Here is a 14,870-nt window from a genome sequence, read left to right as displayed (position 1 = left end):
CAGTGTTGTTAACCAGAGGCACAGTGTTGTACAGCAGACCTCTAGAACTTACTCATCTTGCATAACTAAAACTTTATATCCATTGAATAGCCACTCCTCACTTCCTCCTCCCACATATTCATTTTTGCTTATTTGTTTAGGCGTACCTCTTGACTAGACTGTAAGCTCCATGAGTGCAGGGACCGTTTTTGTCTTGTTCACCATTGTATCCTCCTGGAGCATAGTATTCCATAATATTCCATGAAGGAGAGATGAGAGGAAGGAAGGGAGGGAGGAGGGGAGAAGGGAGGGAGAGATGGCTCTTTTGAGTTTAAATATTTTTTTTCTCCTTCCTTCTATAGACTGGAGTTGTAATAAAAAATAAATAGATAAGAATTACATACGGATTATATATAGTGGGAAGAGGGACTTCCCAAAGATTTCACAGAAAGCCTTTCTAGAATGAGATGGAGTGCAGCTGGACCTTCAGGAGACATCGGGAGCCCGCAGAGCCCAGGCTTGCTGAGTCTGCAGATTATCATACAATAGTAGTCATCAAATATAGCTTGGTAAGTGGGTCAGGAGTAGGGAGTGTCCTCTGCCTCACTGAGATACATCTGAGCAAGGCCCTGGGAGTTACGTTTACATAAAGCACCTTAAGATAGTGGGAGGAACAGTGACAGGAGGCCGTGGAGTTGGGAGTCAGGGCGATGAGAGCTCTGCTGTAATAAAATGTGCAGGGGACTTGAAATATGGGCAGTCTTGGGGTCTCACCCAAGTTTGTCAACCAAACTAGCACTTGTCCTTGAATATAATAGAGAGAGTGTATCATTCCCATTTTATAGATGAAGAAATGATGCCCGAAGAGCCGAACAATTTGCCCAAGGCACCAAAGCTAGCAACTGGGAGAGTGGGGAATTGAACCCTGGTTTGCCTGGCTCTGAAGGTGGCTAAATAACATTACTTAAAAATTAAAAACAGGGGCTGGCCCCGTGGCTGAGTGGTTAAGTTCGCGAGCTCCACTGCAGGTGGCCCAGTGTTTCGTTGGTTCGAATCCTGGGCGCGGACATGGCACTGCTCATCAAACCACGCTGAGGCAGCGTCCCACATGCAACAATTAGAAGGACCCACAATGAAGAATATACAACTATGCACCAGGGGGCTTTGGGGAGAAAAAGGAAACAATAAAATCTTTAAAAAAAAATTAAAAACAATGTGCATAAAATAGCATCTATCAACACACTTAAAGATATAGACTGTGAGAAGATATCTGCTCTCTCCCTACCATGTGCAAGGTCACACAGGTGTTAAATGGCAGAGCTGAAGTTCAAAGCCAGTGCTGTCTTATGCAAGAGATTGTGCTTTAAACATTCATTCATTCATTCATTTATTCACTCAACAAATAATCACTGATGGCTTAATACATGCCAGGTAGCAGGCAACAAGGTTGACAGGATTTCTGCCCTCGTGGTCATTTTGCAGAGAAGACAAATATTAAATAACACTCCTGCAAAGTGGTTGTCATCATCCCTGTTACAAAAGTATGGAAACTCTTAACCCCCATACTATCCTGTCTTGTTGGAGGAGGTCATGAGAGGACTTGACCGCTGGTTGCCCTGCAAGCTGGACCCAGGCAATCAGAGGCTCTCACCCCCTCCCCTCCTCTGTCCTTGAAATGTACATTGCACTCACATTCCTATAGCCAGAACTGTTTCAAGGACACAACCTTGAGAGAGTAACGTGTTGTTGAGACCATCTGGATGGCATACGTGACTGCACCCCGTTAAGGCCTCTATGTAAACTCTTAAGATTCTGGCAGGTGGGTACAGAGATCAACTCATCTTGCAGCCACCTAAGACAAGCCTCATATGTGATTTCTCTTGCTTGTTAAACCCGCTCATGTCCCAATCTGGAGTGGTCTGCCTCTTACTTTGGTCTCTCCTTGCCCTCCGTGTACCAGGGGCCAGTTTCAAATTTCTACCCAAAGGAGCTGGAAGGATTTTATTAGATGTAACTTTCCCAGCATAGTGCATGCTATATATTTTCTACGTGTTCTCAATCCTTCCCGTGTAAAGGTGGGATTAAAAATTCCAACTTTGCAGGTGGTTGTGAGAATTAAAATAGAAAAAAAAAAATGTGTTTTGTGCATAACTCATAGTAGGCATTCAGAAAATGCTGTAAAAATAATCACTCTATGCTGACATCACCTTCGCCAGTTCAAAATATAATAGTAAAAATAATGTGCTGCAGAAAGGAAAATGACCTAGTACTCAGTTGCAGAGAATAAAGCTTACATTTTTCATTAGTAATATACATTCTAATGCACCACCAGGTTAGCAGTTCAGCTTGAATAAATATAGAGAAGACACTGCAAAGCTTTTTTTTTTTTGAGAAAAAGCAGAGTCCCAGAGAGAAAAGATCCCACACAGGAAGAGCCAATGGGACCCAGAAAGAGGATCCTAAAAATTCACCAGTAGTAAGATTTATCAGAAAAAGAGATCCAAAGGAACATTAACCATTAAATATGTGTTAACCATGAAAGATGACAAATGTAACAAAGGAGGAAGGAAACAGAAGTAGGTTAAATGATTAAGTAGACAAAGAGGTACAGATATTTGGGCACAAGCAAATGAATGATGGGAATGAATTAAAGATGAGTGGATTTGAAAAAAAATGCAAAAGGATGAATGAGGAAAGAGAGTGACTTGCAAGGAGCATTGTGAGGATTTTGACTGGATGGTGTAAGAAGGATATGAAATGACTGCAGTAAATCACTGAACAAGAAGGAGTTGATTTAGAAGACTGGAGATGGGGAAAGTGGGAGGGAGCGAAAGGTATGAGCTGGAGAAAAAAGATAATAAATTTGAGAATCGTTAAGGGAAAGAGTCAGAGAAGTAGTGGGTTGCCGCAGAAGTCAGTCAAACAGATGCAAGTAGGAATGAAGAAAGACAACGGTGATTAAAACATTCTTTCATTTTTCACAAAAGAGAAGTTAGAGACAATGGTAAAAGTTTGCTCTAAGTAAGATAGAGTGGAAATGTTCTGAAAAGGGAAATGAGAAATGGAGAGATGAAAGCAAAGAGACAGAGAGGTCACAGAAGGACCAAATAAATAGACATTTGGAGGTGGAAACAAGCAACTGTTACTGAGGACCAGTTAATGTGCCAGAGAGCACTTGGTATTTCCATTTATACCTGCTGGCTCATTCAACCTTCCCATTACCCCACTTATAGGAAAGGAAATTAAGGCTCAGAGAGGTTGTGAATCACTAAAAATTAGCCAACTAGTAAGTGGTAGAAAAAGAATTTGAGCTTACATCAAGGAGAGGTTTCTAAGTCAAAGAAACAGATTGCAGTAACAGATATTTACAGTATCTATTTTGGATACATCAAGAATAAAAAGAAAAGCTTCAAGATCGACCTTAATCTTCTAATTGATCCTATACTAACTGATGGAGCTGAGCTCTGCAGGGGTCAAGATGCTCTGCCGGCAGCACTAAGACAAGAGAGTGTCTGAGGGGAGGTGGCTGAAGGGAAGAAAAAGAAACAATGTTCTGGGTGATGAATGGAGTCAACACATTGCAGGGAGCCAGGCACGATTAAAAGAACACATGAGTTATAGAGCCGGCAATGAGTGAAGGGAGAGAAAACAAATGGTGAGGATTTGCCAGTAGGAAGAGGATTGATGGAAGATTGAGCTTAGATAGAGCAGAGATGAAGCAGGAGGTAGCAAGCTCTCCTCCTGAATTGGAGTTTATTTGTGTTCTAGTGATCCTCTTGAGGCTTAAAGGAAAAGGGAGGAAGGAAGGAAAGAAAAGAAGGAGGGAGGGAGGAAAGGAGGGAAGAAATGAAGGCGGGAAAGGAGGACAGACAGATGGACAGAGGGAGGAAAGTGCACTCACTGTAGAAAACCATAAGGATGGTCTGTTTTCTTCACTGCAGAATGATGGCTAGTGCCTAGTACAATACCTGTCCTAGAGGGAAAAGTCAATCAATACATGATCATTCATGGACAAAATACTTATTTTGTGTCTCTACCCTATGTTAGTTGCAGTAGCAGCTCCCATGAACACCATGTTGACCAAGACACACATGGTCTTTCACCTCTTGGATTTCCCAGTCTCGTGGGTAAGACACATCAAGAAAATACACTAATCAATGGACAATTATTAAAATATGGAATGAGTGTGACTAAAAAACTATAGGGAAAGCACTTTGATGGGCTAGTGGTTAAAGTTTGGTGTGCTCTGCTTTGGTGACCTGGGTCCCTGGCGTGGAACCACACCACTCATCTGTCAGCAGCCACGCTGTGGTGGTGGCTCATATAGAAGAACTAGAAGGACTTACAACTGGAATATACAACTACGTACTGGGACTTTGGGGAGGGAAAAAAAAGAGGAAGATTGGTAACAGATGTTAGCTCAGGGTTAATCTTTCCCAGAAAAACAAAAAAACTATAAGGAGATCTAAACAGTGAAGATAGAGAGGGCTAGCTTAGACTGAGCGGTTAGTTATCTCACAGAAAGTGCTTTATTAGCTAAGACTTACAGGTAAGTGAAAGGCAGCGGGGTGAAGTCCGGAGGGAGCTCTCTCCAGGCAGAAGGAGGAGTCTGTTTGGGAACACTGGGGCAACAAAAGCTTGAAACATCCCAGGAACAGAAAAGAGATACATGCGGCTGGAACGGAGTGGCAGTGGTAAGGATCTTGTTACATGAGGCAGGAGAGGAGAACAAGGAGTTAGACATGTAAGATGTGTGGATTTACTTATAACATTAATGAGAACCTCATCTGGGCTGGACATTTTCATACAGGTGATTTCATTTTATTCCCATAATGATCCTGAAAAGCAGGTACTCCTTTCCCATTTCACAAATGAGAAAATGAAAGGTCTAGCAGGGTCATTATTAAGTGGCTTGACCCAGTAGGTAAATAGCAAAGATGATATCACAGCCACAGCCTTGTTGGCCTCTCCAGTCCCTGCTTTTCCAACTGGACTAGGCTGCCTCAGTCCGATGGTTTGAATAGAAAGAATTTTTTAAAAACAATAGAGTATGGGGGGAGGACAAGGAAAGAAAAAAACAAGTTACAAAACTGCCTAGAAAGATAAATATGAAATATGAAAGAGGAAGCGTTTGCTGGGAGGACTGGGAAAGAGAAAGAATGAAAAGGAATCTTGGATCAGTGGAGTCAGAGATGGGGGTACAAGCGGAAACTGAAGGAGAATCAAATGCATCAATAATGAAATGTAACTAATTAAATCCATGATGAAATGTGACTGAGTGAAGAGGAAAGGACAAGGGAAGAGAGAAGCTGAGAGAGAAAAGGGTGGAGCCCCTGGCCACAACACAGGACACTGGAATATGAATAGGGAAGGCACAGCATACTGGGATAGGTGGGGAACGGGTGGCATGCTGTGGCAGAGAGAATAAGGATTTAGGAGTGAGGCCAACTTGCGTTCCACCACTTGATAACGGCATGATCAAAGTCAAGTGTCTTAGCTTCCCTGAGCCTGCAATCCGACGTCTACCAAATGGGGATAACAAGCTTTACCCCAGATGTTTCTGGGATTATACTTCAAAGACGCAGTTATAATTTATTGAGCACCTACTATGTTAGGCACTTTGCATAATTATTTCTGAAGCCTCACTACCACCAGAAGGCAGGAATTGTTATCATCGTTCAGGGATAGAACACATAAAGTTTTGAAGTTGCAGAGTATGTGTTCAGAATATGAGTTCTTTTCCTGTGGTCGTTCCAGATTTGACACCGCCTTCTAGGTGAAGTTGGTCCTCCTCAAAATGAACGGCCAATTCCTTGCCTGTCGTTTCTGTCTTGTCTTCAGTCACTCCCTCTCCCTCCTCACTGAACTTCCTCCATTGCTCCTTTTAAGCTTTGCCCTCTCTGCCCTCCATTTGTTCCACTGTGTTCTAAGGCAGGTGTCTTGGCTGCAAGCAACAGGTACCAATTCCGGATAATTTAAGCAGAAACAGAATTCTGTAAAGTGATGTTAGGTTACTTCGAATCTCCAGGAAGGCATGGGATCTGGGCTTAGAGGCCATGAAGTCAAGAGCACCACTCCAAATCACGGCACAGAACTGGCTGATGGAGATATTATTGTAGCAGCTGCAGTCAGGCATAAACAAGGCAATTGATACTCTTGACACCCATGACACTGTGCTCTGAGCAGGGCTGTTAGAGCCATTTCCACTAGCAGTGAAACCTGGATGTGGCCACTTTGGTCCCAAGTAGATTCTGCTCAATTCCAGCTTCCTTGCCAGCATCTGGGGTGAGTGGGTCTGATTGGTGAACTGTCACATGCCCAAGTCCTAGCTGCAGTGGAGACTGATAAAGTCCCTGGAAATTTTAGCCTCTTCCCGGGAGGTGGGCTGTGCCTCCAAGAGTGAAGCATCCTCTGATGCAGGAAATTCATTCAGATGCTGAGCAGTTGCAAAGCATGCCGAATGCCAGCTTTAACTTGGAATGTCCACCCCCATGCTACTAGTTCTTGATGGCTCAATTCCAATGTCACCTCCTCTGGGAAGCTTTCTTTGATTTCTCCAAGCATAAGTTTCAAAGCCTCTCATAAAAGAAACACATGTCTGTCTGCCTACCCGCCTGCCTGGTATCTGAGATATTTCTGTGCCTGTCTCATTGCCCTCCCCCCGTCATTATAGGTTCTCCAAGGGCAGGAGCTGTGTTTATCCATCTCTCCATCCCCATATAGTGCCTGGTAGGAGCCCTGGATATTTGGTGGTGAATGAATGAATGAAAGTGTTGGTCGCATTTGACAGGCCTTTGTACCAGAGGTCCATGAAGGACTTGCACAGACTCTGCCTTACATAAGGGAGCCCTTTTTTCCTGGTGTGCACTTCTATAAATGGACTATGTCAGCATATTTGAAGAAAGGGGCATAGAGAATCGGAAAGCCCCATTGCAGAGGATAGTGGCGGATTGTACGGGTACAAAGGAGAGACTGAGGGAGGCAGGGCGACATATTTTGGAGGAGTAAATGAACTGGAGCAGGCATCAGAGAGGCAGGAGACGATTTCGAATCAGAGGACTTGAATGACCAGATTCCACCAGCCCCCACCTTGGGTTCACAGATTAGTAAACTGAGACAGGAGAGGCACCCTTACAAACCTCAGAGCTGAAACAGACTCAAACGCGCTCATACAGATACATCCTTCACAACATCTTTGATAGGTGGGCTTTTCAAGGTCACAGAGGACAGAGTAATCTCAGGGAAGCAGCCAAGGCTTTGGAGCCTGGAGTTCCAGTCTCAGCTCCTCTGTTCGTTAGCTGTGTGACCTTGGGAAGTCCCTTCCCCTCTCTGACCTCCCGATGTCAGTTTTCTCATCTGGAAAATGGGAATCATCTTACTCATCTCATTGGGTTACGGTTCTGTATAAAAGGCAACATATGTACTTGTCTAGCACTAGGAGAATGCTTAATACACAGTATTATGGAGTCCAAGGTCACAAAACAGCTTTTGAATTTTCCTTTTTTTTGGTCCTCTGCCTTTATCCAAAGTCATAAAAAAGTACACAAAATACGATGAGAGGAAAAAGGTAATTCATGTGAAGGGTTAAAGATAGAAAGGAGGAAAGAAGCAGAAGAGGGAAGCGCTAGGAAGAGAGAAGTTAATGCACAGAGATGGTACAAAATGTGCACATGGGCGAGCAATACAGAGATGGGAAATGGCTCACAAATTGTACGGAGGAAGCATTTATAAGATTAAAGTCAAGATGAGGAAGAAGGAAATGAGTAGAGAGATGAAAGAGAGAACAGAGAGAGGAAAGATGAAGAAAGTAGGGGTGTGGAGAAGGGGGGGTGCCGCTTGAGCACTAGATCCCCGGGGAGATGACACTTCCCTGGAGGACCCGAGTAGGTGAGCCACAGAGTCGGCCCAAGGCCAAAGGCTGCCCAGCGTCTGAGGACCTAGGTTAACTGACCAACTTGAATCTAGGCGAGGAAGGACTAGGGGGAAGGATTGGTGAACAGACCCCTCCTCTGGGAATGGGGCAGAGGATGTAGGAGCCCGTGGGAGCCAGAAGCAGAGCAGTAGGTCTCTCCCTCGCACCTTTTTAGGAATTTCACGCAGAGGGCAAGAAGCAGCCAAGTAGATCTGCTCCAGGCTAGGAGGAGGGATCCAAAATAAAAGGGTGTGAGTGAGCTGGCTTGCAGGGCGGCAGCTAGGGACCCGGAGCATCCTGGCCCGAGTCAGTTTGAGAGAGTAGGGGCTAGAGGGAGGAGTTCAATACCCCTGTGTCCATTAGCAGTTAGCGTACTACCGAGGCCTGGGTGGAGAGGAGAGGTCAGGATCTGGTGGTGGGAAAATGAATGCGTGAATTGTGGGCAAGTGGGTGGGGAGGGGGCTTTGAGGCCACAAGGAATTATTTCAGGGACTAGAAAGGGATACAGGACTTGTTATTGGGCTTGAGCGAAGACAAAGTTAAGCCTTGGCCATCCAGAGGTGCCCCTGACACCCAAGAAGGCGGGGCCTGGAGCAAGGCTGGGCTAAGGCGCGCCCCCAGGTGCAACCTCCGGATTGAGCCAGGGGTGGGGTGAAGCTGGGCAAGCTGGGTTGAGCCAGAGGGAACCAGGGGAGGCGCGAGGGGGTCCCTAAGTCTTAAGAATTTGGAGAGGGGTGCTGTGGCCAAAGAACATCGGGAGGGCGGCATTGGGGGATCTTGGGAAAGGAGAAGGGGCGACTGGGATTTGCACGAGGCCGGGCGGAGCCTCCGAAACGCTCGGGGTCTGCGGGGGGAGCCAGAGAAGGGGGCGGGCGGCGGGGCCCGGGGAGGCGGCGCGGCGGGGCGGGCCGGGGCCGAGCGAGAGGCGGAGCCGGGAGCTGGGGGCTGCTGGCGAGCGGCTCCCACGGCTCCTTAGCTCCGGCGTCCTGGTTCGCTTCGGCGTCCGCCGCTGCCGCCTCTTCTTCCTCCTCCTTCGCCACCGCCGCCGCGGCTCGCAGCACCGCAGCCGCTCCCGCCATGGCCGCCGCCGGCGCCCGGCGCAGCCCCGGCCCCGGCTTGGGGCTCCGGGGGCGGCTGAGGCTCGGCTTCCACCCGGCGCCGCCGCCGCCGCCGCCGCTGCTGCTCCTCCTGCTCCTGCTGCCGCCGCCGCCGCTGCTGGCCGGCGCCACCGCCGCCGCCTCGCGGGAGCCCGACAGCCCCTGCCGGCTCAAGACCGTCACGGTGTCCACGCTGCCCGCTCTGCGGGAGAGCGACATCGGCTGGAGCGGCGCCCGCGCCGGGGCCGGGACTGGGACCGGGGCCGGAGCTGCCGCCGCCGCCGCCGCGTCTCCGGGCGCCGCCGGCTCCACGGGCACTGCCGCCGAGTCGCGCCTCCTGCTCTTTGTGCGTAACGAGCTGCCCGGGCGCATCGCGGTGCAGGACGACCTGGACAACACCGAGCTGCCCTTCTTCACCCTGGGTAAGGCGGGGCGCCGGCACACGCGGGGTCCCAAGGAACCTCGAGCCCCTAAGTGAAGCCGACTGGCGGGGGCGCCCTGTGGATCCCCGCCCCGGGCTGCCCCGAGCGGGGTTGGGAGTGGGCAGCTGAGGGGCCCAGAGGGCATACAGGTGGTTGGAAAGGAGTACGGGCCAGGAGGTCCCGCAGAGCGCGTGGCGGGAGCTCGGGGGCGTGCCAACCCTCCCGCAGCGGGCACCGGTCCCTAGGTCTGTCAGTCCAGACGCTGAGCTCTGCCGCGATTTGTTCCTGACGTCAGGACCCCAGATCGCCGAGTGTGCTCGAGCTAGGGGCCGGGGTAGTCCCCTCTCCGAAGCCAGGTCCAGGTCCAGCCGCCCGCTGCTCCTCTGGGTATGGTCACTGGCCGCCCGCGGTTACCGCCCCCTCGCTCTCGCTTCGGAGTTGTTGACTCTGCTCTTCCGGATGGATTTTCCCGAGAATCGGAGCGGAGAAGCTGCACGTAGAATCATCCAGTCCGTGTAAACTCGGTTTCCGTATGGGTTGGGTGACCTTGGACATGTCGCTTCCCCTCTCTGGGCCTCAGTTTTGGCCATCCGTGCAATGGGGCTGGGGAGGATTGAGTGATTTCTGAGGACTGGGAATCTGAGCCCTAGGTCTTCACTTTCAGATTCTGCGATCGTCCCTCCTGTCGCATCGCTTTTCTAGTCCCCTCCCGGCGGAGAGCGGGTTTGTCCCCGCAGCTGACTCTCTGGGCTCATAATAATAACTTAAAGGCCAGAAAAAAGAAGGGTAGAGGAAAAGGGTCGGGGTGGGGGCTCAAACGGAAAAGTTAATCAGAAAGTTCGCCAGCAGCTTGCTGCCTGCTGGTTCCCAGCGCGAATCCCGGAGGAGTCGGCCCTTCGGTGGAGCTGTGGGAAGCGCGGCTGATTTCCCACCCGGGTAATTGATAGCTTAATTATCTCGGAGAGCGTTTACAAAAATGTTGTTCCCCCTTCACTCTCCGGCGCTCGCTGATCGCTCACTCACCCCTCCCCTCTTGGGGGCGCGGGGCGCGATTGGTTGTCGGTGTCTGGCCAACAACAGCGCCTGGAAGGCGCCGGGGGCTCGCCCGGAGACTCCCGAGCTCCTCTTCCCCGGATCCTTGCCTTCCCGGGATCCAGCTCAGCTCGGGCATCGCCGGGGTGATGGGCTCTCGCAGTCAGCGCCTTCAAGATCCCGGCTTGAACCTCTGAGGTTAACTCTTTTCTTGCCCAGCAGGCTCCAAAGAGGAATCAATGGACTAGACTCCTGTCTCCTGGGAGCCATAATATTATTTAATGTATTTTTGTGATCCCCCCGCCCCCGTCCTTTCATGCTGGTTGCCTCTGGAGATTTGAGCGTGAGCCAGGCCCTCTTGTTTTCTGCGCTTGAGCCTCGGGTGCTGGCCCCTCGGCTCTCCCCAGCTGGCTGTAACCTGAGCATGCTGAGCTTTCTGGAGGCGAGGCGGGAGAGCGCCTGGCAGGTTCCCAGGGGACTTCCCGCGGCGGCGCGTCTGGCTTGCGACACACACACGCACACACTCAAGCATACACACACGCGCGGACACGCACATACACACACACCAAGAGCGCTTCTCACGTGCACCTGTGGGGCTGCCTATTGCCAAGGAAGAGGATGAGGGGTGGAGATGGGTCTCCTTGGGGCGAAGAGCTAACCTTGGGCTCATGGCTCTCCCTCAGGGAAGGGTCTTTCCGGAGACGCGGAGGGTGGCCGGTGGCCACCACTTCCAATCCCACCCGTCTCCCTCCGCCCTCGCCGTCTGTCTCTCTGCTCCAGGGCGCCCTGAGAGGTCAGGAGTGGGAACCTCACTAAACGGCTGTTTAAATGAGGGGGAAGGGGGACATTCTGGTGTATGGCGTGACTTGGAAGGGAAGACCTCAGAGCATTCCAGTTCCCCGAGGATGTGGAGGACCCGGTCCAGGCAGCTATCGGAGTCGTCCCAGAATTCCTGGAGCTGGCAATCTCTCTTTTTTTTTTTGAAACTTTGGTTTTCAAGAGGGAATGGGTGTCAGGGAGCTGGGGGCAAGCTGAGTGAGGAGCTAAGCGAGGAGCTGGAAGTCTTAAATCCCCCAGGACGTCAGCGTCAGCTGGAGAGTCTCCTGGTGCCGTCCACTTGGAGCCTCCCGCCTTCTCTGACGCACGCTGCTGAGCCCGGTGGCTGGGGACTGCCTGCTGTGGAGCGGCGGGTGCTGTCCTCCTTGGCAGCTCTGAGCCCTTTGGATGCATGTGGGGATTCGAGTTCCTGCCTCCTCCTTCCCCCGGCGCCCTGGACTGGCAGCTCAAGGCGCTCCTGCCGGGGATTTGGCTAGCGAGGTACACCAGATGGCCGAGTATAGCAGGAGCTGTGTAGGGAGACGTGGGCTTTTTATTTGTGTTGGTCTTCCACTGTTTGCTGTAAACACAGAATGCACAATGAGCTCTGGGAGGGCCAGGCTGGCTGGAAATGAGGGCTGCTGAGGGGTGGCGGGAGGTACCCTGAGTCATTTATGGCCATATCTTTCTCTGGGTCCCGAGGCAGCCCCATCCCATCATCCCATCCCCAGACCTTTAAAACCCCCTTGCCCAGTGTCTGTGTCTGGCGGGTTCGGTGAGTCTTTCACTACTTGCCAGTCTTTCACTCCTAACTTGCGTATGCCACATCTGGGCGTGCAAAGTCAGAACATGCCAAATCCTGCCAATAGTGGGGTGTGTGGAGCCACCGCTAGGGGGTGCTGGTGTCTGCTAAAGCCCTAGGGCCATGCTTTGGGTTGTGGGCCCAAAGTGGTGGTGGTAAAATATCCCTGGCTTTAGGAGCTGGCCCGGTGGGATAGTGGTTAAGCTCATCCGCTCCCCTTTGCTGGCCTTGGATTTGCCGCACAGTGCCCGGGCGCGGACCTACGCACCTCTAATCAAGCCAGGCTGTGGTGCGTCCCTCGTGCAAAATAGAGGAAGATTCGTCCCGATGTTAGCTCAGCCACAATCTTTTTCAAGCAAAAAGAGGAAGACTGGCAATAGATGTTAGCTAAGGGCCAGTGTTCCTCACCAAAAAAAAAAAAAAAAAAAGAAAAGAAGAAAGAAAGAAAGAAAAAGAAAATGCAGGCTTTAAAGGAAGTGAATGGAACAAACAAAAGGTAGAGTTCCAGGGCCCGCCTGGGGCAGTGGTTAAGTGCGCACGTTCCGCTTTACCGGTTTGGATCCCGGGTGCCAACATGGCACCACTTGGCACGCCATGCTGTGGTAGGCATCCCACATATAAAGTAGAGAAGGATGGGCATGGATTTTAGCTCAGGGCCAGTCCTCCTCAGCGAAAAGAGGAGGATTGGCGGCAGTTAGCTCAGGGCTAATCTTCCTCAAAAAAAAAAAAAAGAAAAAAGGTACAATTTGCATTTTACCCTAAGTCCAGTTGGGGGACCTCAAGGTGGTTTCGCACACACTGCCTACCATCCCCATTCACCAAAGTCACCTACGTACCTGGCCATCCCTCCCTCTGTTCTGCCTCTCTTGTTTGAGTTATCAGTTCTCGTACTGGTAATGCCCAGACTTAAAAGACTTTTCTTCAGATCTTTTCCTCTCATATTTCTACTCTCCCCTTCATGTTCCAGCCTGCTTTATGTAGATGGAAGTTTCCCTCAGAGGTGAACAATCCCCCAAGTTTCTGAGTCAAGACCTCTTCCGAAGAATCTGGGTATCAGTCAATTGCATCAACCATGTGAAATTCCCTGAAAGTGATCAAGGGATGGCAAATAGTTGTTGAATCCTTAATGGAGTGCAAAAAGCTTTACTCTTGCTTTTTATTATTCATTCACATAAAATATATGGATTAGGCACCGCTATTATTCCCATTTTGCAGGTTGCAAAGGATTCTAGTCCGAGGTCACGCTGTGGGTAAAGGGCGGACCTGGAACTGGAATTTCAGTCTACCAGACACCTACATTCCTGGTAATTGCTGAACAGGCATCCTGAGCCAAATATGCATTGAGGGGCTGGTGACATTGATGCAGAAGCATGGTGCTGGGTCCTGTGGACCAATATCACAATCATCAACATGACAAGAGCCTTTCTTCAAAGAAAATTCAGCTACAATGGTGAGCTGAAGTATCAGAGTTTGAAAGTGAGGCCTGAGTTAAATGACCTCTAATGACCCTGCCAGCTCGAAGTTCCATGACTCATGGGATGTCAAAGTGCATTCTATTTAATGGTTCCAATGAGTGATGGAGATGACATTCTGTGACATCAGGGAGGGAAGACATCTCTAGAGACTCAGAGAAGGCTGGAGATACTTCCTGGACAGGGAACAAAAACCTAGCTAGGCTTTGGAGGAAATGCTGGAAGAGAAGTTGAATGTTCCAATGCAGCTTGGGAACTTAATACTGGTTAGGATCCGGAAATCTCAGCTGTGGCCCACTGTGACCTTGAACAAGTCATTTATCCCCAGAGCATCAGTTCTTTGTGCTGTAATATGAGTGGGTAGATGAGCCCTAAAATAATCCTTTGCTATAAAGATTTTATGAACTTGAAGTGCCATGACCCACTCAGTCACTCTGACTAGTTCCTCTTGCTTCTCACTGTCTTCTTTCCTTTGCCAGTAACGTGGGAGTGTCGGGAAAGATTGATTTAAAAGGAAGAATTTGAACAGGAGCACCTGCCAGTGCAGAGCTTCTGAGGTGAACCCGCACATCACTCAGTCCTCATCTGCCCTCAGGCAGCCCCAGAGTCCGCTTGTGAATTTAGCTTTCATGCCCTACACGTAGAGAAATGGCATCCTTCTTCCTGTGCTTAACAATGGTCCGGCCGGACTGTTTATCACCAGTCTTGATTCAGTAAAAGCGGGGAACAGAGATAAAATTGAGTAATCACTCATTGTCAACATTCTTACTAATTTGCCTTGTCATGTAAATCCCACAGGTGGAGAGTGTGCTCTGTTATTTGCAGGAGACCCTGTGAACAAGGAAAAATTATCTGGTGGTGTGTCTTTAAATGCACCTGCTTGAGTAGATTTGGCAGTGTCCTGAAGATCTCTCCCAAAAAGATGCTCTTAGCAGGCAGCTGGTTGGCTGGGGTGGAAGAGAAAGACGCAGTCTGAAAATGCAAGCTTGGTCAGTTCTGCAAAGATTCCTTAAAATACAGACAAAAATGGACACCCAAAGAGAAAAGCCTCCAGAAGGACTGAGGGGCCAGGTCAGAATGGTTGCCTGAAGCAGGGAGTTTAGCCTAAGAAGAACAGCCCACAAAGGGCTGACAGAGCTTCCTTCAAATGTCAGCACAGAATGAGGAATGTGCTCTTTTCTGTCTAGTTCTAAGGAATGTTCAAAAGGTGAGATACTAAGGGGATGGAGTTCAATCCACAGGAAGACGTGTCTCATGGAGCTGTCCAGCATCCCGGCATTCTGACCCCTAGTGATGCTAGGATCCCGGTCCCAGGAAGGCTTGGAGCCGAGACGACAC

At 49.8% G+C, this 14,870-nt stretch overlaps 1 protein-coding gene across 4 annotated transcripts in view; it reads left to right on the top strand.

Annotated features, from left to right (window-relative positions):
• Positions 1–8,852: 8,852 nt before the first annotated feature.
• The window catches only part of ASTN2 (astrotactin 2), an 826,144-nt gene continuing 820,126 nt past the window's right edge, over positions 8,853–14,870 (top strand). For all 4 annotated transcript variants that reach the window (XM_046684656.1, XM_046684665.1, XM_046684648.1 and 1 more), the window contains exon 1: positions 8,853–9,410. In XM_046684656.1, the coding sequence (XP_046540612.1) occupies positions 8,969–9,410 (442 nt within the window). In that variant the 5' untranslated portion in view covers positions 8,853–8,968. The remainder of the gene's footprint in view (positions 9,411–14,870) is intronic.

This window comes from Equus quagga, chromosome 1 (genome assembly GCF_021613505.1).
Source record: "Equus quagga isolate Etosha38 chromosome 1, UCLA_HA_Equagga_1.0, whole genome shotgun sequence".
Classification (NCBI taxonomy): Eukaryota; Metazoa; Chordata; class Mammalia; order Perissodactyla; family Equidae; genus Equus; species Equus quagga.
The sequence above is the reverse complement of the archived record's forward strand: the minus strand, read 5'-3'. Positions and strand labels throughout refer to the sequence as shown.